The sequence below is a fragment of the Gordionus sp. m RMFG-2023 genome, chromosome 3 (genome assembly GCF_954871325.1).
Source record: "Gordionus sp. m RMFG-2023 chromosome 3, tfGorSpeb1-WG-v2, whole genome shotgun sequence".
Lineage (NCBI taxonomy): Eukaryota > Metazoa > Nematomorpha > Gordioida > Chordodea > Parachordodidae > Gordionus > Gordionus sp. m RMFG-2023.
In genome coordinates this window covers 13,835,117-13,862,703 of record NC_088777.1, presented here as the reverse complement: position 1 = coordinate 13,862,703, position 27,587 = coordinate 13,835,117, and the positions used below count along the sequence as shown (strand labels likewise).

The 27,587-nt window shown below is 27.4% G+C and overlaps 2 protein-coding genes across 13 annotated transcripts; one reads left to right on the top strand and one right to left on the bottom strand.

Annotated features, from left to right (window-relative positions):
- Positions 1–354: 354 nt before the first annotated feature.
- On the bottom strand, positions 355–27,066 carry LOC135926336 (uncharacterized). Of its 10 annotated transcripts, XR_010571844.1 has the most exons (8): positions 26,432–27,066; positions 26,280–26,391; positions 8,810–8,900; positions 6,321–6,534; positions 5,633–5,799; positions 5,469–5,586; positions 656–715; positions 355–579 (listed from the first exon to the last, which is right to left on the bottom strand). XR_010571844.1 is itself a non-coding variant. In XM_065462175.1 (5 exons), the coding sequence occupies exons 1-5, from the start codon at positions 26,988–26,990 to the stop codon at positions 536–538; spliced, it is 1,020 nt and encodes a 339-aa protein (XP_065318247.1). In that variant the 5' UTR covers positions 26,991–27,066; the 3' UTR covers positions 355–535. The 10 variants fall into 10 exon arrangements, 3 of the variants coding, with proteins under 3 accessions (XP_065318247.1, XP_065318249.1, XP_065318248.1); XR_010571843.1 differs by lacking the exon at positions 656–715; XR_010571839.1 differs by lacking the exon at positions 5,633–5,799.
- LOC135926387 (uncharacterized) lies at positions 12,367–14,499 on the top strand. 3 transcript variants are annotated; one of them, XM_065462252.1, is made up of 3 exons: positions 12,367–13,599; positions 13,726–14,055; positions 14,098–14,499. In XM_065462252.1, exons 1-3 carry the CDS (start codon positions 13,015–13,017, stop codon positions 14,224–14,226), a joined length of 1,044 nt encoding a protein of 347 aa, XP_065318324.1. In that variant the 5' UTR covers positions 12,367–13,014; the 3' UTR covers positions 14,227–14,499. The 3 variants fall into 3 exon arrangements, with proteins under 3 accessions (XP_065318324.1, XP_065318325.1, XP_065318323.1); XM_065462253.1 differs by having other exon boundaries at positions 13,702–13,909; XM_065462251.1 differs by having other exon boundaries at positions 13,702–14,055.
- Positions 27,067–27,587: the final 521 nt, after the last annotated feature.

Below are 27,587 nucleotides of genomic sequence, written 5' to 3'. Positions count from 1 at the left end.
ATAATTTTTATACCATAAAAAGTCGTGGAAAAACGATTTTAAGATCCTTCGGTCAAAATGTGCCAAAGTCGATATCGCTTTTAAAGATTCCGTTCGTCGCAATCGCTCTTTCTTCCTTGAAAAAGGAAATCAAGGAAGAAGTTAAAAAATTAATACATAAGCTGACGCATGATTCTAAAACGTATTTTAGGAATAATAGTTATAATAACCTTAATAAATTCAATATTAATAAATTTTTATTATTAAATATTTATATGTAAATTTAGCCAGGAGACGATACGAAATATAAAGAGGGAAAATAGCTACCAGATTCTTGAAAGTAGGCCAATAGTGAAAATGGGCTATACATTTATACAGCGGAAATTTTATTATAAATAAATCCCTATAATTTCTAGGTTATTACAAATTAATAAAGATTTGTTGTGTAACAAAAAATAAATATACAAAAAATAATTTTTTTTTAATATGGACTATAAAAAAATATATAATCATTTTGAATTTTAATAGATTTTTTTGGTAAATTTTGCAGACGCTTTTAAACCCAAACACCAGTGCAGTTATTTTGAATGTCTTTTTCATCTGTTTTTTTAAAAAAAAATTAATTATAATTAATATCTTAAACTAATTAGTGTCGTTCGTAAAACTTAATAAGTACCTTTTCTTAGAATATAAAAATTGATAAATTGTCACATTACAATAGCGATGTTTACAGCTTCTATTATATAATTAAACAAAACAAATTTTTCTTTCAAATTATACTTACAATAAATCGAATATTAGCATTCTTTGTATTTTCTAATAGAATAATACATTATTCGTATATCGATTAATTCCTATTCGTATTCGTACGAACAATAAGATGTGGAAATATTTTTAGCATAAATACTTCTAAATAATTTTAAATATTTATAAATAATTTTGAATATTTATAAAAAATATGTTGTATTCCATATCAAAACAACTGAAGATTCAACCCGACACCTTTCGATTTTTTTTAAAATTTATGTGATGCTAGTATAAACATTAACTAGTAAAAATTTATATTCTTGCTTGTATTATTTGTATCAACATTTTTATTATGGTGGAAAGTTAATAGCATTATGACATCCTTTTCTTTCTTTGGATATGATAATAATGTTATTTTTTCATATCCAACTCAAATATATGAAAAATGATATTACATTTTAAATAATTTTATTATATTTAATTTCAGAATATGTGAAAATCATAATAAATGATAAAAATAATTTGAAAAATGAGATAATTATAAAAAATTTACAAAAAAATCACATATTTATTCTGGTGGGGTCTCATAAACCACAATCAGTCACAAAATGTTTATATCTTAAAAACTATTCAGCAAAAATATATGAAATATGGAATGATTCTAAGATATATTTGATGAAGCTACTGAAGATTCCAGATCATAATAATAAACCGTTTGTATATAATATCAATTCTAGCAAGCCTGGGGTCTCATATATCCCACCCGAGTATTGAAGGGTTAATAAAACAATATAATACATTAAATAATCGAATGAATTAGAATAAAATTTGACTTTCATTTTTCCTTCCATTGGAATAAATAAATGCATAATATTTTTGTGTCACGATATTCGTTTAAAAATCTAGTTTGGAGATTGGTTTCCATTCCTGAATATTCAATGTTGCTGACAAATATATATTTAATCTCCGGGATATTAATTTTCGCATAATTATATAAATCCATAGGTGTTAGTATATGATTTTACATGAACGTTGCAAACTTGCTCTAGGCGCTAATCTCTTAGTAATTCTCTCCAAACTATCGCAAAAGTTTAGCCATGTGCAGTTGCAAAAAAATGCCATTCTGCCTTTATCTGAAATTATTATAATGGCTGTTTGGGATTTTATTCGATTTTTATGTGGGCTGAAGAGATTGTCGAGCTAACTTTTTATTATCATAGTTATTACTTTTTAAAAATCATATCATTTATCCCTTATAATGCTTCCAAATTAAGGCGTTTTGCTTTAAAGCATCCGATTTTTTAGGATTAAGATTTAATGCTATTATTCACATATATTGCCCACTTCTTTAAAAAAATAAATTACTATATATTTGGTATAATATAGGATTTAAGTCATACTACTTATAATTAAAGTGTAATAACTCTTGGCCCAGTACTTGTCCCAGTCTATGATTTTTTACAAATATTAGAAAGTATAAGGTCTATCTGTAAAAAATTTAAAAGAAAAAAAAAGAACAATTTTTATTTTAATGCCAAGATATTTTAAATTTTCGCGTTTCTAAAGATAGCCGTATATCATGAAGTAGGTCGATTTGAAAAGTAAAATTTACATCTTTATTTGTTAGTGTAGTAGGCAGGGATGCGAACCCGACAAAATTTTTGCCCGGGTTCGGTTCGGCTTAGGTTCAAGGTATAAAAAAAAGGTGGGTTCGGTTCGGGTTCGGTTCAGGGAAATATTTTTGAACCCGGGTTTGGTTCGGGTTCGGTTCGGGTTCAAGAATTTTTGAGTTGATAAAAAAAATTCTATATTTAAATCATAATAAAAAACTAGACATAAATTTGATATAAAAAATAAAAAAATTTTTTATTTATAGGCAAATATAGTTAAAAATACAAAGCATATAGTCATGTATCAATTTTAAAAATTTTATTAAGACGTATTAGCATAATATCTTCCAAGAGTTGTTCACTCATCCTCGATCTATGTGGTGAAAGAATGAATTTCAAATGTGAAAAAGATCTTTCAACGCTAACCTATGTTAAATGTATTTATATGTGAAAATATGATAAATTAACTTGGGTTGCAGGAACAGCAAATAAGATTTTAGATAAAATATATAATTAAGGGTGTTCCAGCTTAGCAGACTCCCAAAATGCAAAATATTTTCCTTCTTATCTAATCTTTTATAATCGCTAAATCCAGTAATTATTGTTCAATACTTTTCTCAGCAATCGTTGGCCCTCTTTTAAGTATTTTCTCCTGCCTTTCTTTAAGTTGTATCAATTTCTCTAAATCATCTTCTTGTTCAATAACTTCATCGGAACTTATATCATCAGATAAAATCGGCGTTGTTAAGCTTTTAATTCGTCTCCATAAATTGACAAGATGCCTTTTCGCACAAATCTTATCATCATCACTTAGTAATACCTGTAATATTTAAGGATTTTTATTGTTTATATTTAAATATTCCATAAAATAACAATTTTAATATAAATCTAAAATAATTAATTTACTAAGCTTTTAATTAACCTTGTATCTTGGGTCCAGGTATATGGCAGCTAAGAGAATTTCGTTCTTTATAAACCTTTCTTCTCTGTTCTTAAGACAAGAATATAGTAATTGAGCAAAATGGTTTGGATTTTTTTCCAGTTCGATGCAGCATCTTAACCATGCTGCATAAAAATCTGTCAGTGTTAACTGTTCAGATTGGAATTGTTTGGTTGCGATTTTTAGCGGTTTTAAAATTTCAACAATCGTTATTATCTCTTTCCAATCTTCAGTCAATAAATAATCAGATTGCTCTGAAAAAAATCTTCGATATTGGGTTTTAGTAAAATCAGCCTTTCTAACATATCATGGGTTGAATGCCATCTGTGGCAATCTAACACAGGCTTAGGGAGTTACATATTTTTTAATAACTTTTGGTAAGTGGGATGTCTTAATTTTAAATTTAGGCTCCTAGCTTTTGCAATGGTTTCCACAATAGGTGATAATTCTATAGCATCTTGAAGTGCCAGCTGAAGTGTGTGAGCTGCACACCGTACACTATATATCGGATAGGATATAATAGTTGATAAAAAAGTATTTTGTATATCATCAATATCATATTTATATACATTTACATCCATATTTTCCTCATCTGCTGATTCACTTCTTATATCATAATCAGTTTCAGGTTGCAGGAGCTTTATAGCTCTTAAAAAATTACAACCATTATCAGAAGTAATTGTGTATATTTGTTCAATATTAATTTTAAATTTTAGTAAAATTTTTAATATATTCTCTTTTATATATTCTCCTGTACATCTCTCTTTCAGCTCTACAATTCCAAGAGTCCTCAAATTTATAATGGACTTTGATATAAATTGAATATTTACACCAAGAATTGACCTATCTAGTCGTTGAACTGCATCAACTTTTAAGCTTATTAATTTTCCTTCTACCTCTCTCGATATTTTGTCTCGAATTGATTGGGCTGTTTTATTAATAGTTCTGAATAAATTTTCTTTGTTTATAACTAAATTGAGCCCAGATAGGAGTGGATTTATAATTCTTTGAAATCCCGAATCTTCAATAATTGATAAAGGCCCGCCATTTACAGTAACAAGTTTTAGTATAGAACTCATCAAATCATTAGATGATATATTTATACTTATATGCTTTTTTGGAAAAAAGGTTTCTATATTAATTTTAGGTTTTTTTGCCAAAAACAATTCCTGATATTTGGTTTTTTCATTTAAATAATTTAAATATTCATTGTTGTGATTTCTTTCCAGGTGTCTTTCTAAATTTGACAAGTGATTACCAGACATTTTTACTTTGCAATATGAACATATTGATTTTTTTTCTATTGTATTAAGGGTAAAATGCTTATCAAATATGACTATATCTTTAATCTTAAATCTATAAAAAGAGAACAATTTTATGATTTCAGAATTAAAAAAGAGATATTTATAAATTTAATTTCATTTATAATATGCACTTCATTAATATCTTGTAAAAATTAATCTGAACCAAAAATAAATGATTAGCATATATAAATTTTAAAATCATTTTAATAAGTTCACAAAAACTGCCCTATACATTTAACAATTTTTAAGTTAGATGTTTAGAATTTTTTAAATTAACAATATAATAATTTTTACTTTGATTTGTTAACCATTTTCTAATTAATAATCTTTAAGAATAATAAGATAAAAATTTAAAAATAAATGGCGTAAATTAATTCAATTGTTTAAAATTTTTTAACACTCCAATAGGAATCGAGAATAAATTTAAAAATGGCATAAATGAATTAAGTTGTTTAAAATTTATTAACACTTCATTTAATTGGAAATTTGAAAATATAATATTTGTATTTACATATATTAATATATGATTTTAAATAATACACTGAACCCGGTTGAACCCGGGTTCAAATAAAATTCTTGGGTTCGGTTCGGGGTTTTGAAAATTTTATAAATGGGGTTCAGGTTCGGTTCGGGTTCAGAGTTTTTTTCTAAAAACCCGGGTTCACTTCTCCGGGTTTGGGTTCGGTTCGAATCCCTGGTAGTAGGTATAGCTTCTATAATTTAGGCGCATTGAAAAAACGACTGAATGATAAGTTGTATATGACATAAAGAAGGATAATACTAATAACGTTAAAATAATTTGATTTTGATTCATTATCACGCCTAGGATATAAAAAGTTATGCAATATTTTAATTTAATTAAAATTGAAATGGAAATAGAGGATTTACTTTAGAGGTCGGCAAAAAGCGGGCACGTTCAAACCCGTCCATACTATTGGGCAGACGGAAGGGTAGGTTAAAAATCAAGAACAAAAAAATTGGGCGAAATGAGTAAACAAGCTAATATCTATTAAAGGTTATTTTTTTATTTGATAATATTGCATATTTTATACGTTTAAAATACGTGTCGCATTGAAATAATGAATAAATTCATGGGAATTTGGAATCATTTAATTTTATAATCCTTTGCTGAGAGCAATTTATAAATTTGATTCGACGATAAATATATTCCAAAACGTGTAAAGTATCTACCCTATGAATTTCAGAGTATTTCGCCATCCTTTTTAGTATTTTTTTATTTATAAATATATTTCAGGTCAAATTTAAAATTGTAAACATAGCCTTGTGAAAATAATTCAAAATGGAGATTCCGAATCCCCATGGATTCCATATCCCAATTATGACATATATATTAAAATAATGGGAGAAAGTAAACAAAAATTTTTGGATAAATTAGTGGGCGACTTTTTTTAGAAGGTTCGGGTTAAAAGCCCATCTATTATAGTCCCCTAATCCCCTTCATTTTATAACATATTTAATGAAAAATTAATTCTTTAAAAAAAATCTAAACAATAAAATAGTAAATTATGCTGGAAAATCGTAAATTTTTTTTTGAAAATATATAAAGAAACCAGGATAACGTGTCCCTTTAACTACCTACACCTTATAATTTAAAAAAAAATCAATCAAAATCTAAAATAATTTCTTTTTAAATCATGGGATAACATTTTTTTAAACATCATTATAAATTTACAAAAAAACAGAGATGGAACTATATAATCAAATGATAATATCCCTCACCCAAATTGGAGAGGATTGATGAAGACTTTGAGGTATTGAGCAAACCCTTGGGCAATAAAGTATTTGCAAAATTGAATTCAGAATATTTGGTTAAATCAGTTTGGGCTTTTGAGATCAAATTTTCTAACTCCTCTAGGTATTTGGTTTGGGATTTGATACATTGCTCTTTCGCAGATATTTTGTCTCGCCAATTTTGTAAATTTTCTTTGGGGAGCTTAAAATGTATTTATTTAAAAATATATATCCTTTTTTTCATAATGCAATTTAAATAAGGTAATCCACATCATAAATGGGTAGAGAAATCATAGTTAATGTGCCTAAAATGTTTTAAATTTTAAAAAACAATTTTTACTTTCATGGTATAGTTGTAAAATAATGTCGATAAAATTGACTTCGTTACTAATGGCGCTATTTTTGGAGGAAAAGGATCGCCATTCGTTACTTGTTTTAAAAGTTAACTATAAACATGTTTCTTTTTTTGAGTAACAGTAACACAAAACATTACTTTAATTTTTTTCTTAAAAAATAAGGCAAAAAAAAAAATTTATTTTTTAATTTTATAAATAATTTAAAGAGTTTTTAATTCAGATCAATCGCCAAAGTTCTTCATTTTTATTTTATTTATTACATTTTTATTGTTGAATTACAGTCAATATTGCTAATCTATATTCACTAATATAATCATTTATATAAAGAATACATGTCAATAGTACTTATTTCTTTAGATAAAGATGTTAACTCTGCCCAACATTTTTTACACTAATAAAAAAAAGGGCAAGTGTAGGTAATGTTTTAATTCAAATATTTCACCCTCAATGTCCAGCTAGACAAATATAAAAAGAAATATGAAGGTAAAATATGAAATTAGATTAAATTCTGATAAAGATTTTTTAAAATTGATGAGGATCCGAATGAAGAGTCTTATGATGATGATCTAACAGGTTTTTTGAAAAAAAGATCATACTTTGAAGATTTTTAGTAAATTCCATTAAATAAATTTTTTATTATAATATAACCCTCCCATTCCATCCTCTGCGTAAGTTGAACGTGTTTCGCACAGCGAAAGTTGTATTGAGCACTAAATGCTCTTTTTTATCTGATAAAAATTTTTAAAAGCAATTGTAGTTAAAATAATTAAAATTTTCTTATCTTATATATTATTTTTGTATAATTAATTTTAATTTTATTGTCTATGGGGGTGGGGTGGGGGGGGGGGGGGGTTTATAATGTTTAAATTTTTTTTAAATAACGAGTAACGCACTACTTCTTTGAACAGAAAGTAATGCATTCACAAGGTAAAGGTAACGCTTTTTTCAAACGTAACGAGTAACGTGCTTCTTTTTTGAAGTAATGTTTACAGCACCAGTATATAGTAGTTAGTGTTGCTAAAAGTTATTTTTGAAAACCAATTACAGTTACATTAATTTAAAAAGTATCTAGTTATAATTAGGATATATTTCAAAAAATAGCTTACTACATTTAAATCATTATTTTTGACATAATTTTTTTTTATTTTTGCAAAAATAATTTTACAATAAGGAAAAAAATTTAAATGAAAATACAATTTATAATAAAGAAAATCTATTCTCTTCACTAAACTAAAACAAACGTTTTACATTTGAGTGCATTTACTAAACAGTTAAAAATTGATAAAACAACATATAAAAATAATGAGTGAGATATTATGTTACAGACAATGAGTTTGATCAGTATCAGTACGTGTATTACTTGATTAATATTTCTGCCAATTCGAGTAATTTTAGTAAAATAAATTTAAAATAACTTAAACCGTCTGAACAAATTTTTCTGAGATGTATAGGAATAGAAATTTACATGATCTGGAATGGAATAAATTTTGGTAAAATAAAAAAAAGACGTTCAACAAATTATTTTAACAAAACTAATAGTAATAATACAAAAACTTCTGAAATTATTTTCCAAAATATTTAGTTAGGTCCATTATTAAGATAAGTAATCTCATATTCGTCATTAATATTTTTAAGAAATAAAAACACTAGTCATCTCATTTGATTAAATAATTTTGTTATGATATACTTTGGATAATCAGGGTATAAAAATAAAAATCACAATTTAATATATATTTTTCGATTAAGTATCATTGGTTTGAATTTAGATGTTTAATAACGATCCTAAATTTGATCGTAATTTTGGCAAATTGCCTAGATCGTCGATCATTTATATTATTTTTTTTTAACTTAACGTAAGATAAATTATAGATAAAATAGAATAGAACATTAAAGATAATGGAAGGTTCGAGTTAAATAAAGGTGATTTAAGTCAGATAATAAAAAAAATATATTCGAATTTTTTTCAAAGGAAATATTCACTTGAGTAGAAAAACAAAAAATAAATTGCTAGGGTGAGTTTTAAAATAGTTAAAGCTACAATTTTTATAAAAAAATTACCACTTTTAAAACAGAGCCAATGGAATTTACAATTTAATAAAAACATAGTTCCATCAAAATTACTTGGGTATCTAACTCAAATGAAGATTTTGTAAGAATCCTGATTTCCATGTTATGATCTTGAATTTCTTGTTGGAGGTGAGATTTGTTTTGACTTTAAAAAAAATTTATATATATATATTTAAATATATAAATACTATAGGTTAACCCCCCCTCCCTCCAAAAAAAAATATGATTGAAAATTCTTTAGAACTTCAAAAAAAAACTTTAACAATCTAAAAAAATATTTCTTCTTAATAAATGACAAAATATTAGTGTCAAATAAGTAACTTAAAGTAACGATTTTTTTCAAGCAGTTAACGGCATTATTGTTCAAAAAAATAATGTCGTTCCCATCATTACTTAATATTTTATTATGTATTAAATTATAATATGAAGACACTGAAAATACTATATAATGATTTTTGATATTATTTTAATCAATTTTAAAATTTGCTTCGAGTTTTATAGGCATCTTGTTTGTCTAATTTTATAATGTTTATAATTTGAAACAAAACATATTTTGATTTTGTAATTAAATATTTTCACTCAATTTTTTTTATGATCATAAATTTGATTGTCAATCACGTCTAGTCATATCTGTTTATACGTTCAGTTTGGGCTATTAAATTACTATTGGATGAGATTGAATAATATTACAGTAACATTTAATTAATTTAACATTGTTATTATAATGAATGCTAAAATATAGGAAACGGTAATAATGATTTTTGATATAAAATAATTTGAATTAATAAATTGCGGTTATTAAATCAAACTCATACGTTTAGTCGAGGATTTAGATTTAAGCGTTTATCAAGGAGTGTGATTGTTTACTTGAAATAGTGATGCAAATCGCTCCATTTGAGTCGATTTTTAAAAACGGTCAATTCCGTATTTTATTCAAAAAAAATATAATGCAAGCCTGAAGATTTAGGTCATAGATGCCACAATGGTTTATAAATCTTTTAGCTAAATTTCAAGGCTTGGCAATATTTTCCTGGCTAAAAATTTGAGTTAGCTGTTTTTAAAAATAGGCTTGAATGGAGCGATTTTTCATCACCAAGTTGCACTAATAATAAATGTAACAATTTTTATTTTAAAAAAAGCGGGATAATTTTTCTTAAATGAAAGAAAAAAGTTGAGCAAAAATAGGTATGAAATAGTGAGAATCAGAGCCAAATCCTGACATCTGTTCTTAAAAGATATGGAACCAAATATTTACACTGTGAGTACAATCTGTCCTCATAACGAAGTAATAAATTTTAACATCAAGGAGTTATTGTTCACACTTGAAATATATAAATATTTTTTACTTAAATTTACGCTATATTTGATAAAAATATTATACCATATTGTAATTTGTGCCTGATGGGATCTGCAGACCCAAACCAAGTTGTAATATTTTATTGAAAAATAAAACCGGGCTGGGTGGAATTTTATTTTTTACAAAATTGAAGCCATCCCATTTTAATTTTTTTTTATATATAAATTAATCCCAATTCAATTATCTTTAAACTAAGATCGGCCAAGAATTGCTTTGAGGCCATCCCTAGCTCATCTAATCTCTGGCTGATTCTATATGCAGAAAAAATTATAATCTCAATTGGTTGACGCTTTGGCTTCTACCATCGACTGTGGCCAAATTATAGACAACAAAGGCCACTACCCCCTCCATTTATAATATTCTCGCCGTCGTAAACCCCGTCATAAAGCAAGTTAAAACATGATTCCAAAGGTTTTCAATATAGGGCCAATATATCTTCTACCCTGGAATCACTAGGTCTTTTCAATAATTTCCAAAATACCAGACAAACTGCCAAATATCCTAGTTAAATTGCCTCCTTTCATCTGGGACTATGCCTGTATCGATTTCTCGGCCATGTCAAATAATCATCACTAGGCCTTAATTTATGCCAAATAAATAAATATTCAGACCTACTATATTATTTTTATCCCCATCGCCTTCAGCAACAATCCTCTTCATTTTATTAAATAAAAAATAACTCTCAATATTGGAGATATCAATGATAGAAATTAACTGCCAAAGGATCTTACTGGGAATTTGTTGCTCCATGTATCCACTCCTACCTTAGTTCAAAATATCATGTACAACGGAACAGTTAATGTTTATTTTTTGCTCATATTTCCAAAATTCTTTCAAAACAATTTATAAAATTCAGCCAAAATTATTCAAAATTCGGGTATGATTAAAATACGCGCCCCCTATGAAAGAAGCTAAATTATATTATTTTAGAATCGTATTTAGCTTCATAAGATAAGGTAGAAAATGTTTTTTTTTCATTTAAAAAAAAAGACAACATTAAAATTTAAAAAAAATTTTTTTTTTACATAACTAAAATACGCGCCCCCTATCAAAGAAGCTTAATTTATAAAAAATGAACGCAGAATCATATAGAGCTTATTAAAAGGTATAAAAAATGTTAATATTATATTTTAAAACTTATTATAACCTAGTGGGCTTTTGAAAAAACAAAATTTTTTTGACTTAACTACACGCCCCCTATCAAAGAAACTAAATTCATAAAAAATTAAAGCATAATCGTATTAAGCTCATTAAAAGGAATCAAAAAATGTTAATATTAAGTTTATAAATGATTTATAACTTATTGAGATTTGGAAAAAACACTTAATTTCTTCTTTTTTTGACTAAACTACGCGCCCCGTTAAATATACATTATTTTTAAAAAATGAATACAGATCCATGTATAACTTTTCAAGTTCAGAAAATGATATTATTTATTTTGTTTAAATAAATATTTTTATCAGGGATTCGAACCGAACCCGAACCCGGAGAAGTGAACCCGGGTTTTTAGAAAAAAACTCTGAACCCGAACCGAACCTGAACCCCATTTATAAAATTTCCAAAACCCCGAACCGAACCCAAGAATTTTATTTGAACCCGGGTTCAATCGGGTTCAGTGTATTATTTAAAATCATATATTAATATATGTAAATACAAATATTATATTTTCAAATTTCCAATTAAATGAAGTCTTAATAAATTTTAAACAATTTAATTCATTTATGCCATTTTTAAATTTATTCTCGATTCCTATTGGAGTGTTAAAAAATTTTAAACAATTGAATTAATTTACGCCATTTATTTTTAAATTTTTATCTTATTATTCTTAAAGATTATTAATTAGAAGAAAATGGTTAACAAATCAAAGTAAAAATTATTATATTGTTAATTTAAAAAATTCTAAACATCTAACTTAAAAATTGTTAAATGTAGGGCAGTTTTTGTGAACTTATTAAAATGATTTTAAAATTTATATATGCTAATCATTTATTTTTGGTTTAGTTTAATTTTTACAAGATATTAATGAAGTGCATATTATAAATGAAATTAAATTTATAAATATCTCTTTTTTAATTCTGAAATCATTGCTATTTAAAAAAATTGTTCTCTTTTTATAGATTTAAGATTAAAGATAAAGTCATATTTGATAAACATTTTACCCTTAATAAAATAGAAAAAAAATCAATATGTTTTTATTGCAAAGTAAAAATGTCTAGTAATCACTTGTCAAATTTAGAAAGACACCTGGAAAGAAATCACAACAATGAATATTTAAATTATTTAAATGAAAAAACCAAATATCAGGAATTGTTATTGGCAAAAAAACCTAAAATTAATATAGAAACCTTTTTTCCAAAAAAGCATATAAGTATAAATATATCATCTAATGATTTGATGAGTTCTATACTAGAACTTGTTACTGTAAATGGCCGGCCTTTATCAATTATTGAAGATTCGGGATTTCAAAGAATTATAAATCCACTCCTATCTGGGCTCAATTTAGTTATAAACAAAGAAAATTTATCCAGAACTATTAATAAAACAGCCCAATCAATTAGAGACAAAATATCGAGAGAGGTAGAAGGAAAATTAATAAGTTTAAAAGTTGATGCAGTTCAACGACTAGATAGGTCAATTCTTGGTGTAAATATTCAATTTATATCAAAGTCCATTATAAATTTGAGGACTCTTGGAATTGTAGAGCTGAAAGAGAGATGTACAGGAGAATATATAAAAGAGAATATATTAAAAACTTTACTAAAATTTAAAATTAATATTCAACAAATATACACAATTACTTCTGATAATGGTTGTAATTTTTTAAGAGCTATAAAGCTCCTGCAACCTGAAACTGATTATGATATAAGGAGTGAATCAGCAGATGAGGAAAATATGGATGTAAATGTATATAAATATGATATTGATGATATACAAAATACTTTTTTATCAACTATTATATCCTATCCGATTTATAGTGTACGGTGTGCACACACTTCAGCTGGCACTTCAAGATGCTATAAAATTATCACCTATTGTGGAAACCATTGCAAAAGCTAGGAGCCTAAATTTAAAATTAAGACATCCCACTTACCAAAAGTTATTAAAAAATATGAAACTCCCTAAGCCTGTGTTAGATTGCCACAGATGGCATTCAACCCATGATATGTTAGAAAGGCTGATTTTACTAAAACCCAATATGGAAGATTTTTTTACAGAGCAATCTGATTATTTATTGACTGAAGATTGGAAAGAGATAATAACGATTGTTGAAATTTTAAAACCGCTAAAAATCGCAACCAAACAATTCCAATCTGAACAGTTAACACTGACAGATTTTTATGCAGCATGGTTAAGATGCTGCATCGAACTGGAAAAAAATCCAAACCATTTTGCTCAATTACTATATTCTTGTCTTAAGAACAGAGAAGAAAGGTTTATAAAGAACGAAATTCTCTTAGCTGCCATATACCTGGGCCCAAGATACAAGGTTAATTAAAAGCTTAGTAAATTAATTATTTTAGATTTATATTAAAATTGTTATTTTATGAAATATTTAAATATAAACAATATAAATCCTTAAATATTACAGGTATTACTTAGTGATGATGATAAGATTTGTGCGAAAAAACATCTTGTCAATTTATGGAGACGAATTAAAAGCTTAACAACGCCAATTTTATCTGATGATATTAGTTCCGATGAAGTTATTGAACAAGAAGATGATTTAGAGAAATTGATACAACTTAAAGAAAGGAAGGAGAAAATACTTAAAAGAGGGCCAACGATTGCTGAGAAAAGTATTGGAACAATAATTACTGGATTTAGCGATTATATAAGATTAGATAAGAAGGAAAATATTTTGCATTTTTGGGAGTCTGCTAAGCTGGAACACCCTGAATTATATATTTTATCTATAATCTTATTTGCTGTTCCTGCAACCCAAGTTAATTTTTCATATTTTCACATATAAATACATTTAACATAGGTTAGCGTTGAAAGATCTTTTTCACATTTGAAATTCATTCTTTCACCACATAGATCGAGGATGAGTGAACAACTCTTGGAAGATATTATGCTAATACGTCTAAATAAAATTTTTAAAATTGATACATGACTATATGCTTTGTATTTTTAACTATATTTGCCTATAAATAAAATAAAAAATTTATTTTTTATATCAAATTTATGTCTAGTTTTTTATTATGATTTAAATATAGAATTTTTTTTATCAACTTAAAAATTCTTGAACCCGAACCAAACCCAAACCAAACCCGGGTTCAAAAATATTTCCCTGAACCGAACCCGAACCGAACCCAACTCTTTTTTTTATACCCCGAACCGAACCCGAACCGAACCCGGTCTAAAATTTTGTCGGGTTCGCATCCCTGATTTTTATTATCAAAAAAAATTTTTTTGACTAAACTACGCGCTCTCTATTAAAGAAGCTTAATTCATAAAAAAAATAAAGCATAATCGTATTAAGCTCATTAAAAGGAACCAAAAAATGTTAATATTAAGTTTATAAATTATTTATAACTTATTGAGATTTGGAAAAAACACTTAATTTCTTCTTTTTTTGACTAACCCCCAGTAAATATACATTATTTTTAAAAAATGAATACAGAATCAAGTATAACTTTTATAGGAGATTTAGAAAATGGTACTATTTATTATTTTTTAAAAAAATTTTTGACTAAACTACGCGCCCCTGTTAAATATACATTATTTTTAAAAAATGAATACAGAACCATGTATAACTTTTCAAGGAGATTCAGAAAATGATATTATTTATTTTTTTTAAATAAATATTTTTATCATCAAAAAATTTTGTTTTGACTAAACTAGAGAACGGCACGGGCTGTCCGTAGCCCGACCCGACCCGAGCTTCGGGTTCGGACATCAAAAAAAAAATTTCTCGGGTTCGGGCTCGGGTCGGGTTGTAAAATCTGTCCGACCCGAAAACCCGACCCGAAAATAAATAATAATAATATCTTAAATAGTCAGTATAATTTATAATATTAATTATAAAATCATATTATTTAATATTTATCACATTTAAAATTAAAATGTCAATCATATTAACATGTCATGTCATTAATTATTATTTTATAAACCAATGAAGATAAAACTCTGCATTGGTCAATCAATAATACACATCCTTTCATTATATGCTCCTCAAACGGGTTGCAAGGAAGAAGAGAAAGATGATTTTAGAGCTATCCTCGATGAAGCTGTAATGGAAATCCCTAAGGATGACCTAGTCATAATTGGTGGTGACTTAAATGCGCATGTGGGGAAAGCAAGAGATAGCTACAAAAGGCATCATGGTGGTTTTGGATATGGAATGATGAAGGAGAGCATATACTGAAATTTGCGCAAGCCTTCGACCTTGCCCCTAACCAACACCTATTATAGGAAAAAGGATAATCATTTAATAACATGCGAGAGTGGTACAAGGAAAACACAGATAGACAGGCGCGTACGCAGGAATTTGGTCTGGGGGGGATAATAAAATTTTTTAAGAAATATTATTGTTAATTAAAAATACTAAGCATAAATTTATTAGGACTAATAACTTTTCTAATCCACAATTTTAAACTAATGTGAATTAAAAAAATTATATAAAACCGGCATTGAAAAACTATAAAATAAATGTGAATTATAAAATATAAAGTGAATATAACCCACGATATGAATCACTTAAATGACCTAAAATTGAAATTTGAATTTTTTGAGCTTTTAAAATATATAAAGTATAAAAAATTTAAATGTTGGAAATAAAAATTAATACACAAAAAGTTTCTTAGGAATAATTGTATTTTGTATGTTTTGAGCTAATTTTTCAATTATCTATCCTTCCTTGGCGTTAAATGCCTATGAATATTCAAAAGATTCAAATCATTCAATCTACTTTCAGATTTTGTATTTCATAATTATGTTTTTCACAGACTGCAGGCCCAGCCCCCGAGCCGGACCGTATTTTAATTTTTTTAAATATACACGGGCGGGGCCCGTAATTTTTTTATAAAAAAACACCCGGGCCGGGCCTGAAAATTTTTTTAGAAAGAATATCCGGGCCGAGCTGTATATTTTAAAACCAAATATTTGAAATCGCCATTATTAGCTATAAAAATCAAAAATAAATATAATTTTTTTTAAAAAATTCGGGCCGGGCCTGAAAATTTTATTTTCAAAAAATCCGGGCCAGAAAAAATTTAATAAAAAAATCTGAGCCATGTCCTGCAAATAGTACCTCTGCAAAGCTCTGTTATTCTTCTTAAAAAAGAGAATGTTCTCTCATTAGTTTACTAAAGAGCTGCTAATATATATAACCATTTTAATATATTGGGAGTATAATCTAAAATGTGTTTGAAATAATGCAAAGCATCCATAGCATTTTTTAGGACTGTATCAACCATAGTTAATCTTTAAATCATAGTTATTCAGCTAATAAGGCATCATAAGATATTTTAACATCTTCATGATAAAAATCTAACAAATATTTATATTTTTTTTCTATCACCATGTGAAAAAGGTTGCGAGAGGGGACATTTGTTTTTTAATACTCTTTTACTGATCCTATATTAATGTTTTGACGATGAGCTTGCTTACTGCAAGTCGAGGGAACAAATATTAAACTCGTATCCTCTGCTTTTGACTCAACAATAACATATAAAATATGAAATTCTTCATCAAATTTCCTTGAGTTCTAATAAAATGCTCTCCGCTATTCTCATCTTCTTAATCAAGTCAATGTTATGTTTTTGAAAGGTATTACATAAAGTTGTATAATTAAATAATACATTCTAATGAGAAAAAAAATTTGGAATAAGTATTGAATCCATTAATTTTGCTTCTGAGGAAATATTTCTTTCAAGCCATTGTGATATTTCAGTAATAGCATTAATAATCGGCTCTTCTAACTCCATAAAAGCTGTTACTGCTTGATGGCGGAGACTCGATCTCGTTGGAGAAGCTTGCAATTTCTTTCTCCCTGTTGTACAAGGAGTTTCAGAGATAATTTTTATTTAACTAGAGTTTTAGATAAATATTACGCCACTAAAATTTTTAAATAACAGGTAAATTACGCCAAGGAAAACTTGAAATCGAAATTAATTGATAAAATAACTTAGTAGATGAATGTGATAAATAAATGTAATTAAATATATATATATATGAGATAGTAATAAATATTAACAAATATAAATTAATATTAACAATAATATTTTTGAAAAATATAATCCGGCATCTGCATTTTTTGGCTTTGGATGTGGGGGGGGGGGGGGGGGGGGGTTTGTCCCCCTGCCCCCCCCCCCGCTGCATACGCCAATGCAGATAGATTACATACTAATCTCTCGCAGAAGATTAAAAGATGTAATAGACTGCAAAGTCATGTCAGGAGAAGATATCGCCGCACAACACAAGCTACTAGTCATGGATTTACACATCTCAAATAAATCCACTCAAAACAAGATAAAACTGGAACCATGCATCAAATGGGGCAAATTAAAAACAATGACAGATGCCTTTGCAATCAATGCAAACATTGAAACAATAGATTCCTCACAAGTCAGTGAAAAAATGTGGACAGACCTTTCATCCAGATTAATAGACACTGCCAAATTGACACTAGGCTTGACAAGAGGAGGTAACAAATCATATAAAGAACTATGGTGGTGGAATGAAGAGGTACAAACCACTATACAGGAGAAAAAAGCCCTTTATAAAATATGGTACAAATCCAAAAACGCAGATGACAAGACAAGATACAAAAAATCCAAGAGATTAGCTACAAAAGCGGTGGCTAGAGCCAAATCTATGGCATACGATGACATGTACGAAGATCTACATACCAAAGAAGGGCAAAATAAAATATACAGATTAGCCAAACAGCGAGAAAAGAACTCTAGGGATATAAACGGAGCTCCGAAAGTAATCAAAAATAAAGATGGGAAATTGATAATAAAGGAAAAAGAAATAATGAGTAGATGGAGAGAATATTTTCAGGAGCTTCTCAACTTTAATCCGCACATACTGCATCTAGACGAACACTCCCCTTGTCAAAACCTTGTACAACCTATAAAACAACAAGAAATAATCACATGCCTCAAGCATATGAAAAACAACAAAGCTAGGGGTCCAGACGATATTCCAATAGAAAGCCTTAAAGCACTAGGAGATGATGGAATACATCTCCTCACAAATCTATACAATAAGATACTTGGAAATGAAGAGGTTCCCCAAAAATTGAAGAGCTATCTAGTTCCTATCTTCAAAAATAAAGGGGATCCACATAATTGTCAAAATTACAGGGGCATAAAACTAATGTCACACTGTCTAAAACTATACGAAAAAATAATTGAAAAAAGATTAAGAGATATAATCGAAATAGGAGAGACGCAGTTTGGCTTTATGCCTGGAAGATCAACAACCGATGCTATCCACGCAATTAGGCAAATGAGTGAAAAATACAGGGAAAAGAACAAAAAGCTACACATGGTCTTTCTCGATCTAGAAAAGGCCTTTGATAGAATCCCAAGAAAACTTATCTGGTGGGCGCTACGCCACAAAAATGTTCCCGAAAAATATATAAGAATAATACAGGATATGTATATGGGCCATACAACAATGGTCCGTAGCACAACAGGTACTTCAGCAGGCTTCACAATAGCCGAAGGAGTTCATCAAGGGTCGGCTCTCAGCCCACTTCTCTTCATTACAGTAATAGATGTATTAGCACAGTCTATACCTTAAACAGTCCCGTGGAATATGATATTTGCAGATGATATTGTGATACTTGCCGAATCTAAGGATGAAATGAAAGAAAGACTAGTGAGTTGGATAAATATCCTAGAAACGCACGGATTAAAAGTAAATAGAGAAAAGACGGAGTATATGGTGATAGGAGGAGATGAAACAGAGAGTATTGATATAAATGAATGGCAGATATCGGCAATTGAAAGCTGCAGATATTTGGGCTCCACTATACAAACAAACGGCACAATAGAAAAAGAGATAAAGAGTAAGATTTATCAAGGGTGGCTAAAGTGGAGATCTTTATCTGGAGTGCTATTTGATAAAAGAATCCCACACAAATTAAAGGGAAAAATATACAGTTCCATAATACAACCAACTATTCTATATATTTCGGAAACATGGTCAACCAAATAATCAGACGAGAGGAGTCTACAAACCCTGGAGATGAGATTGCTGAGGATGATTGCTGGGGTAACAAGAAAGGAAGTGCGCAGTACAAGAATACTAAGTAGTTTAAAGGTAGTGCCCATTAAGACTAAGTTAATGGTAAACAGACTTAGGTGGTATGGGCACACAATGAGAAGGCCTATGAACTACATAGAAAATAAAGTTAAGAGTTTGGAAATGGTGGGCAAACGTAAAAGAGGAAGGCCAAAACTTCAATGGGGCCATAAAGTTAGAGCCAATATAAAGAAGTATAAATTAGATAAAAGAGATTGTATTAATAACATAAAGTGGAGAGAGATGTTGAGAGAAAAAAAAAACCTAACAACCGGATACCAAACTATTTTATCACTAAATTGTGTGTTTCCCGTGAATTACAAGATAAGACATATTTTATGTACTAAAGATAAGTTTTATTCATTATTTATCTAGCCTATACATTGTCTTTTTTTAAATTTGTTTTAAAAAATTTCCATATAAAATTTAAGATTGGGATTTGATTCAGGGGAACTTATTTCTATAATTTAAATTTCACTACCATAAATGTTAATCATCCTAGAAATTAAAAAATATTATATAAAATTGGTAATGATATTCTAAGTTACATTTATATATAAAATATAATCTTTACTTATTTCGTTTTGGTATTATTATTTTTTTATCTATCTACCTTAATATGAGTTGTAAATTTTCCAGCTAATTTTGGTTGTCAATATTTTAAAATATGGCAGAAAAAAATTAGGAAATTAATACAAGATTCTCAAAGAAAATAAGATGTATACTGTGATATGTAAAATTTAAAACAAATATTAAAGATACAAGATTCTTTTCAGAATTAAGGATCTTAGATACAGATATTAGTATCTTATTAAAAATGTCAAAATATACTGAGTACAAGATATAAAGGGATCTTGTATCATGTATCTTAGATACAAGTATTCGCAGTACTGCCCAACTCTGTTTATTTCAATCTAATTGATTAAAGTCATTTTAAATATTTTTTTTAGATTTTAGACACAGCCATATTAAAAAAATTATCTCAATGGATGCAAAATTAAAAAGAATTGGTGAAAAGATTAAGACAAAAGAGTATGAAGTAAGGGAGAATCTTAATGAAAAATCCGATGTATGGAAGAAATTTTCATTTATATATGATGAAAATAAAGAAAAGCTTAATTATGTCATTTGTATTATATGCAAATTTATTTATGTATATAATTCAATAACAACAGGTTAGATATTTATACATAAAATATGATCTTATTAAATTATTTTAGGCACAAATCAACTTAAAAGTCATAAATGTGTATATACAAATACAAGTACAACAGCAGAGAGTAAAAAGACACAATTAACAATTGATAGTCTTTTTGGTACTGATCCGAAAAAACTCAAAAGTTGTACAAAATTGAAAAAAGAGTGCACAAAGGTGCTTACTATGTTTTGTGGACGTGATTTGAGATCATTTGATACAATTCATGGGGAAGGCTTTGTTGATTGTTGCCAATATTTTGCCAAAATTGGTTCAATATATGGAAATATTGATGTTAAAAGCATCATTCCAAATCCTACGACAACTTCTAGAAATTTAGTAGATACTGCTGATGGTATCCGCAATAAATTATTTCCTATATTAAACTCATATATGAAAAAGGGTCGATGTGCTGGTAACAAATTTATGAAAATATGGTTAAATTATTAATATTTTTTTATAGCCACCACAGACCTTTGGACTGATGATTATAAAAAAATATCATATGTAACTCTAACAATTCATTTTATAAATGATTCCTGGAAATTAAATAAAATTGTATTGTTTACATGCAAATTTGAAGAGAAAAAAAAGACAGGAGAAAATATCAAAAAGGAAATTATTAGAAATTTCACCTTGTTAGGTATTGATTTCATTAAAAATATTTATAAAAATCCATGTATTCTTTGTATCAGGATACAGCAGGGCCTATTTATCGGAAATTCCAATTATTACCGACCAAGGAGCTAATATGATTAAAGCTTTTGAAAATCATAAGCGTTTAAATTGTGCTTCTCATCTATTAAATACAGTATTGAGAAATACTTTTGATAACAAAAATATTGAATCTTGTTCGGAGATAAATCAATGTTTTAATGACTGTAAAAGTTTAGTAACGTATATGAAACAGAGTGGGTATGTTAAATTAACTTTTTATTAAAATATATCATTACATTTTAGATTAGTTAATCGCCTCGATAAAACTCTCCACATGTGTTGAGACTATGTGGAATAGTAGGCTGAATATGATTGAATCGATCTTTAATCAATTTAATAACATATTGAAAATCCTCAATTCCAGAGGAGAGTCGATTAGACTTGAAAATATTGAATTTGAAATGATGAGGGATCTGATCAAGTTTCTGACGCCTTTTAAAATTGCGAGTGATGAACTTGAGAGTGATTTAAAACCTACTATTCACAAAGTTATTTTATGTTATCATAAAATATTGAGTTTTTTAGCTAATCCTAGCTTAAACTATCAGCTAAACCAGCTTTCATTAAGATGCCGGGAAATATTGGTGGATAAATTTAAAATAGATTTATTCCACCAAATTTCGACGTTTTTGTGCCCAAAATTTCGGGATATGAAAATGTTATCCCGGGAACATTATAAAGATTTGTGTCAACATATCAACACGTTGATTAATGCAGAGAAAATCAACAGAGATGTGATTGAGCAAAAGTCTTTAAACAACTCACCATCTAACTCGTGCTCAACCGATAGAGTAGTAAATAAAGGTTTATTAAATTAATAATAAAATTATTTATTAAAAAATAATAAATATATATCTTAATATTATTAATGAATATTTTTTTCTTAAGAAACTACAGAGGTGGTAGATAAGTTTTTGGACTTCTTTCTATGGGAGGCTGACAATGCGTATTCTGATGCTAGCGCCGAAGTTGACGAGCTAAAAAAATACCTAGATCCGAAATTATGTATTGATGACGATAATATTTTAAAATGGTAGAAAACAAACCATTATGAGTTTCCAAATTTAAGTATTTTAGCTCTTAAATTCCTAGCTATCCCTGCTTCGTCGGCTAGCAGTGAAAGGGCGTTTTCAGCTGCTGATAAGGCCTTTGAGGAAAGAAGGACTCGTTTAAAACCAGATAAACTGGACGCCTCTTTATTTATATATCATAATTATTCACTTTGTAATAATTTTGATAATGATATTGATGAGGTCAATATAATATAATATGTTCATTATATTTTTTATATATTTATTAACTTTTATACCATATCTATATTCGCATAAATGATGCTTATTGTATTATATAATCGTTATAATTTTTAAATTCGCTTGTATATTAATCGTTTTATAATATTTTTTACAAATTTAATAAAATGCAACTTAATATATATCTTGAATAGATTATGGCCGTCAAATAAACTTTTATTTAAGGTGGCTGAACTGAATAAATACACATAAAATTTTTTTTGGTTATTATAATATAAAAACTTAAATTGCAAAATTTTATTCGGGTCGGGCTCTGGTCGGGTTGGACTAAAAAATGTGTGCTCGGGCTCGGGTCGGGCTCGGACAAAAAAATTAAATTCGGGCTCGGGTCGGGCTCGGGTTGCGAAAAAATTACTTTGCAGTTCTCTAGACTAAACTACGCGCTCCCCTATTAAGCTTAATTCATTAAAAAAATAAAGCATAATCGTATTAAGCTCATTAAAAGGAACAAAAAATGTTAATATTAAGTTTATAAATTTAACAATTTTTTTTTTTTTATTTATATTAATTTTTAAAAAATATATATCATAATTTGTAGATCAATATTTATAGACAATCTCTGAAAAAATATCGATGGCTCTAAAAAGAGCTTATAGTAAAAATGTTCCTAAAAAATGTATAATTATGTTTAAAAATTTCTAATTGTATTTTTTGTTTTAGGAAGATTGACTCGCGTTTTTCGTTTGTTATGTTAAAAATTTTACGTGCTAAAATTTTTAAAAATGAATATGTTGATTGGGAGAAATTACCATTAGTTGAGATGACTAACTTATTGAGATTTGGGAAAAACACTTAATTTCTTCTTTTTTTGACTAAACTACGCGGCCCTACGCGCTCCCGGTAAATATACATTATTTTAAAAAATAAATACAGAATCAAGTATGACTTTTATAGGAGATTCAGAAAATGGTATTATTTTTTTTTTAATTTTAATTATCAAAATAAAATTTTTTGACTAAACTACGCCCCTACGCGCCCCCTATCAAAGAAGCTTAATTCATAAAAAATTAAAAGCATAATCGGATTAAACTCAGTAAAAGGAATCAAAAAATATTAATATTAAGTTTATAAATTATTATATGTATTTATTTTTTAAAAATAATGTATATTTAAAGAGGGCGCGTAGTTTAGTCAAAAAAAGAAGAAATTAAGTGTTTTTTGCAAATCTCAATAAATTATAATAATTTATAAACTTAATATTAACATTTTTTGATTCCTTTTAATGAGCTTAATCCGATTATGCTTTAATTTTTTATGAATTAAGCTTCTTTGATAGGGGGCGCGTAGTTTAGGCAAAAAAAATTTTTTGATAATTAAATTTTTAAAAAAAATACCATTTTCTGAATCTCCTTTAAAAGTTACACATGATTCTGTATTCATTTTTTAAAAACAATGTATATTTACCGGGAGCGCGTAGGGGGAGCGTAGTTTAGTCAAAAAAAAGAAGAAATTAAGTCTTTTTTCCAAATCTCAATAAGTTATAAATAATTTATAAACTTAATATTAACATTTTTTGATTCCTTTTAATGAGCTTAATCCGATTATGCTTTAATTTTTTATGAATTAAGCTTCTTTGATAGGGGGCGCGTAGTTTAGGCAAAAAAAATTTTTTGATAATTAAATTTTGAAAAAAAATACCATTTTCTTATCTCCTTTCAAAGTTACACATGATTCTGTATTCATTTTTTAAAAACAATGTATATTTACCGGGAGCGCGTAAGGGGAGCGTAGTTTAGTCAAAAAAAAGAAGAAATTAAGTGTTTTTTCCAAATCTCAATAAGTTATAAATAATTTATAAACTTAATATTAACATTTTTTGGTTCCTTTTAATGAGCTTAATACGATTATGCTTTATTTTTTTTATGAATTAAGCTTCTTTAATAGGGAGCGCGTAGTTTAGTCAAAATAAAATTTTTTTGATAATAAAAATATTTATTTAAAAAAAATAAATAATATTATTTTCTGAACTTGAAAAGTTATACTTGGTTCTGTATTCATTTTTTAAAAATAATGTATATTTAACGGGGGCGCGTAGTTTAGTCAAAAAAAATTTTTTGTTTTTTTCAAAAGCCCACTAGGTTATAAGTTTTAAAATATAATATTAACATTTTTTATGCCTTTTAATAAGCTCTATATGATTTTGCGTTCATTTTTTATAAATTAAGCTTCTTTGATAGGGGGCGCGTAGGAGCGCGTATTTTAGTCATAAAAAAATAATTTTTTAAAAATTTTAATATGTTATCATTTTTTTTAAATGAAAAAAAAACATTTTCTGCCTTATCTTATAAAGCTAAATACGATTCTAAAATAATATAATTTAAATTAAGCTTCTTTCATAGGGGGTGAGTAGGGGTGCTGCCAGACCATTCAATAATCAAAAATAAAAATTCTGTCTGAACCAAAGCAAAAAACATTAGGATAGGCTGTGGAATAGGCACTCTATAAGTTTCTGATAAATATTGTATCAATTGATAAAAATAGGTGATCTTCTTTAATAGTCAATAACAACTAATATTATAATTTTTGCAGAGTAACACAAAATGTAATGGCAGTTTATATATCTGAGTAATGTTTATATCAGCTCAAAAATAACTATATATTTTAAAGTGTTATAATTTTTAGATCATTTTCAATTTAATATTTATTAATTAAAGACGCTTATTTCAGTTATTGAAAGTTTTTTGTGTTTGTAACCTTCATAAACAAACGGTTTTTTATTTTCTGTGAATTAAATATACTATCAATTCCATTTTTTGGAATGAAATGTCTCAGACAAAGAGACACTACAAAATACTAACAGAGAAAAGTACCCTAATTATCAACAAAAATTGCATTAAAAATTTCTGTAATTCAAGTATTTTGGTCTGTTGTATTTTGTCAAATGTTATTTTTCCAGGGTACTTCACTGGCAATTTGATATCAATTTGATAACCAATGTCAGCCAATCCAATTTTATATAATAACATTATAGGAAAAATGCCTAAAAAATACATCCAAGTGGGATATCAAAATTTAAAATAATAATTAGCATGTTTAAAAAAAATTGTATCATAAATCATTTTTTATCTACCTGATATATCTGATTGGCTAATTAAATATTTTCTAATAGCTGATGATTGAAAATACAAATAATAAGCTAATCCAATATTAAAAAAATTGACAAATAATAGAGATCTGCAAATCACGGCCCAGTCTGTACTGAACCCAGCCCAAATGTGTTTCGGGCAAGGTGTATTTTAAAAATATATTTCAGTTCGAGCTGGGTAGGGCCTAATATTTTTTTAAAAATTTTGGGCCAGGCCAGACTTAAATTTTTAAATATAATATCATTATATTTTGTGAAATAAATCTTGAAAAGGATGGCATAGTGGGCCTGGTTGAGTACAGCGATTCTTGCAGGAAAGAAGGTGCTAATGATTTTTTTTGTAGAACATTTTTTTATAATCAAAAAATATTACGCCAACAGAGTTAAACCCTTCTCGGTAGGTAGAATTACAGTGTCAATTTCTATGTGTATTTTCTCATCTCTTTTGTCATATATATGACTACATATATATGACAAAACAGATGAGAAAATACATATAGAAATTGACACAGTAAGGATCAAAAGATGAGAATAAATTTATTATCATTTAAGTCAGTTATTTACCAGTAAGAACAAATTTTAATGACATAAATTTATCAAACTTGTCTAGGTAGATATTTAGTAGATTTTTGTTTTGACTTTGTAATAAATATTGTATATTTTTCATGGTCTCTAGATTTGTAAATTTGTGTGGTTTGCTAAGTATATCATAATCTAGATTTGAGTTACAAATTTTTATCAAGAATTAATATACTTAATGTCAAGAGAATGATTAGGAAAAAATATTGTTGTAATACACAATATATCAATTGCTCTTTATCACTTATATTATCATTTGAATACGATACATTCTTTTCTAAATTATTGTTAAATTTTTCCATTTGCATAGACAATAAATCATATAAATTATCTTGAGTGATGCAAACAAAATTTGCTTGAGATTTTTCTGAACTTTGACTATTGGAGGGGCTAATATTTATGGTTTTTGAATTTCTATTAGTAACACTAAAACTTCTTGGAGAATTGTGATTAGAATATATATTATTTTCCATAATTTTAAATAAAAAATTATTAATTGAGCATTTGTTTTTGATGAAGTCTCTTACCTCTAAAATTTTAACATATATAGGTAATATAATAATTTTTTCTGGACTTTGATTATTTTTTTTTATGTGTATATATAAACTAAGCCGTCTATGTTTTATATACAACTTGCTGCTTAAGAAATTTAGCAAATCTACACATCTAGTCGAGCTATCTATGCCACAAATCGTTTTCGGAATCTCTCTATATATTATTTGTAGTTCAACCATCAATTTTAAGATTTTCACATTATATTTTATTTTGATTTATTTTTTAAATATAGTTAACATGATAAAAAAAAAAAGAATAAAGTGCATCTTTATGTCAAATGACATATCTGCAACCTGTCGTGTACCTCACTCATTGTATATGATCTACCATTGAATAAAATAAGATTCTTAAACTATCTAAATTCCTGGATTCAGTTCACATTATGGAAAAGGACGTGATGGTCTTATAAAAACTCCTTGATAAGGAAAGCATCTTACAAAGGATTTCACCTGTCTTACAGTTCTTCATCTAATAGTTCATCAATCTTTACATTAATATTTTTACTCCTAATGAATTTTTTTTTAAAGATTTTAGGTAAAAATCTTAAAATCAATGATATATATCCTCTTTTGAAATTTTACAATTAACTTAAATTTCCTTGTTAGGACTTAATTTAGATCTCAATGTGGGCCTTGTTTTACTTTTTTTTAAAATTCTTCGTTTACAATTCATGTTCTTTATATAATTTTAATATACCTATATATTATTTTAAGTTTTAGTTTATGACAAAGTTTTTAAATATATATTTTATAAATTGTTTACATTATGCGTTAATT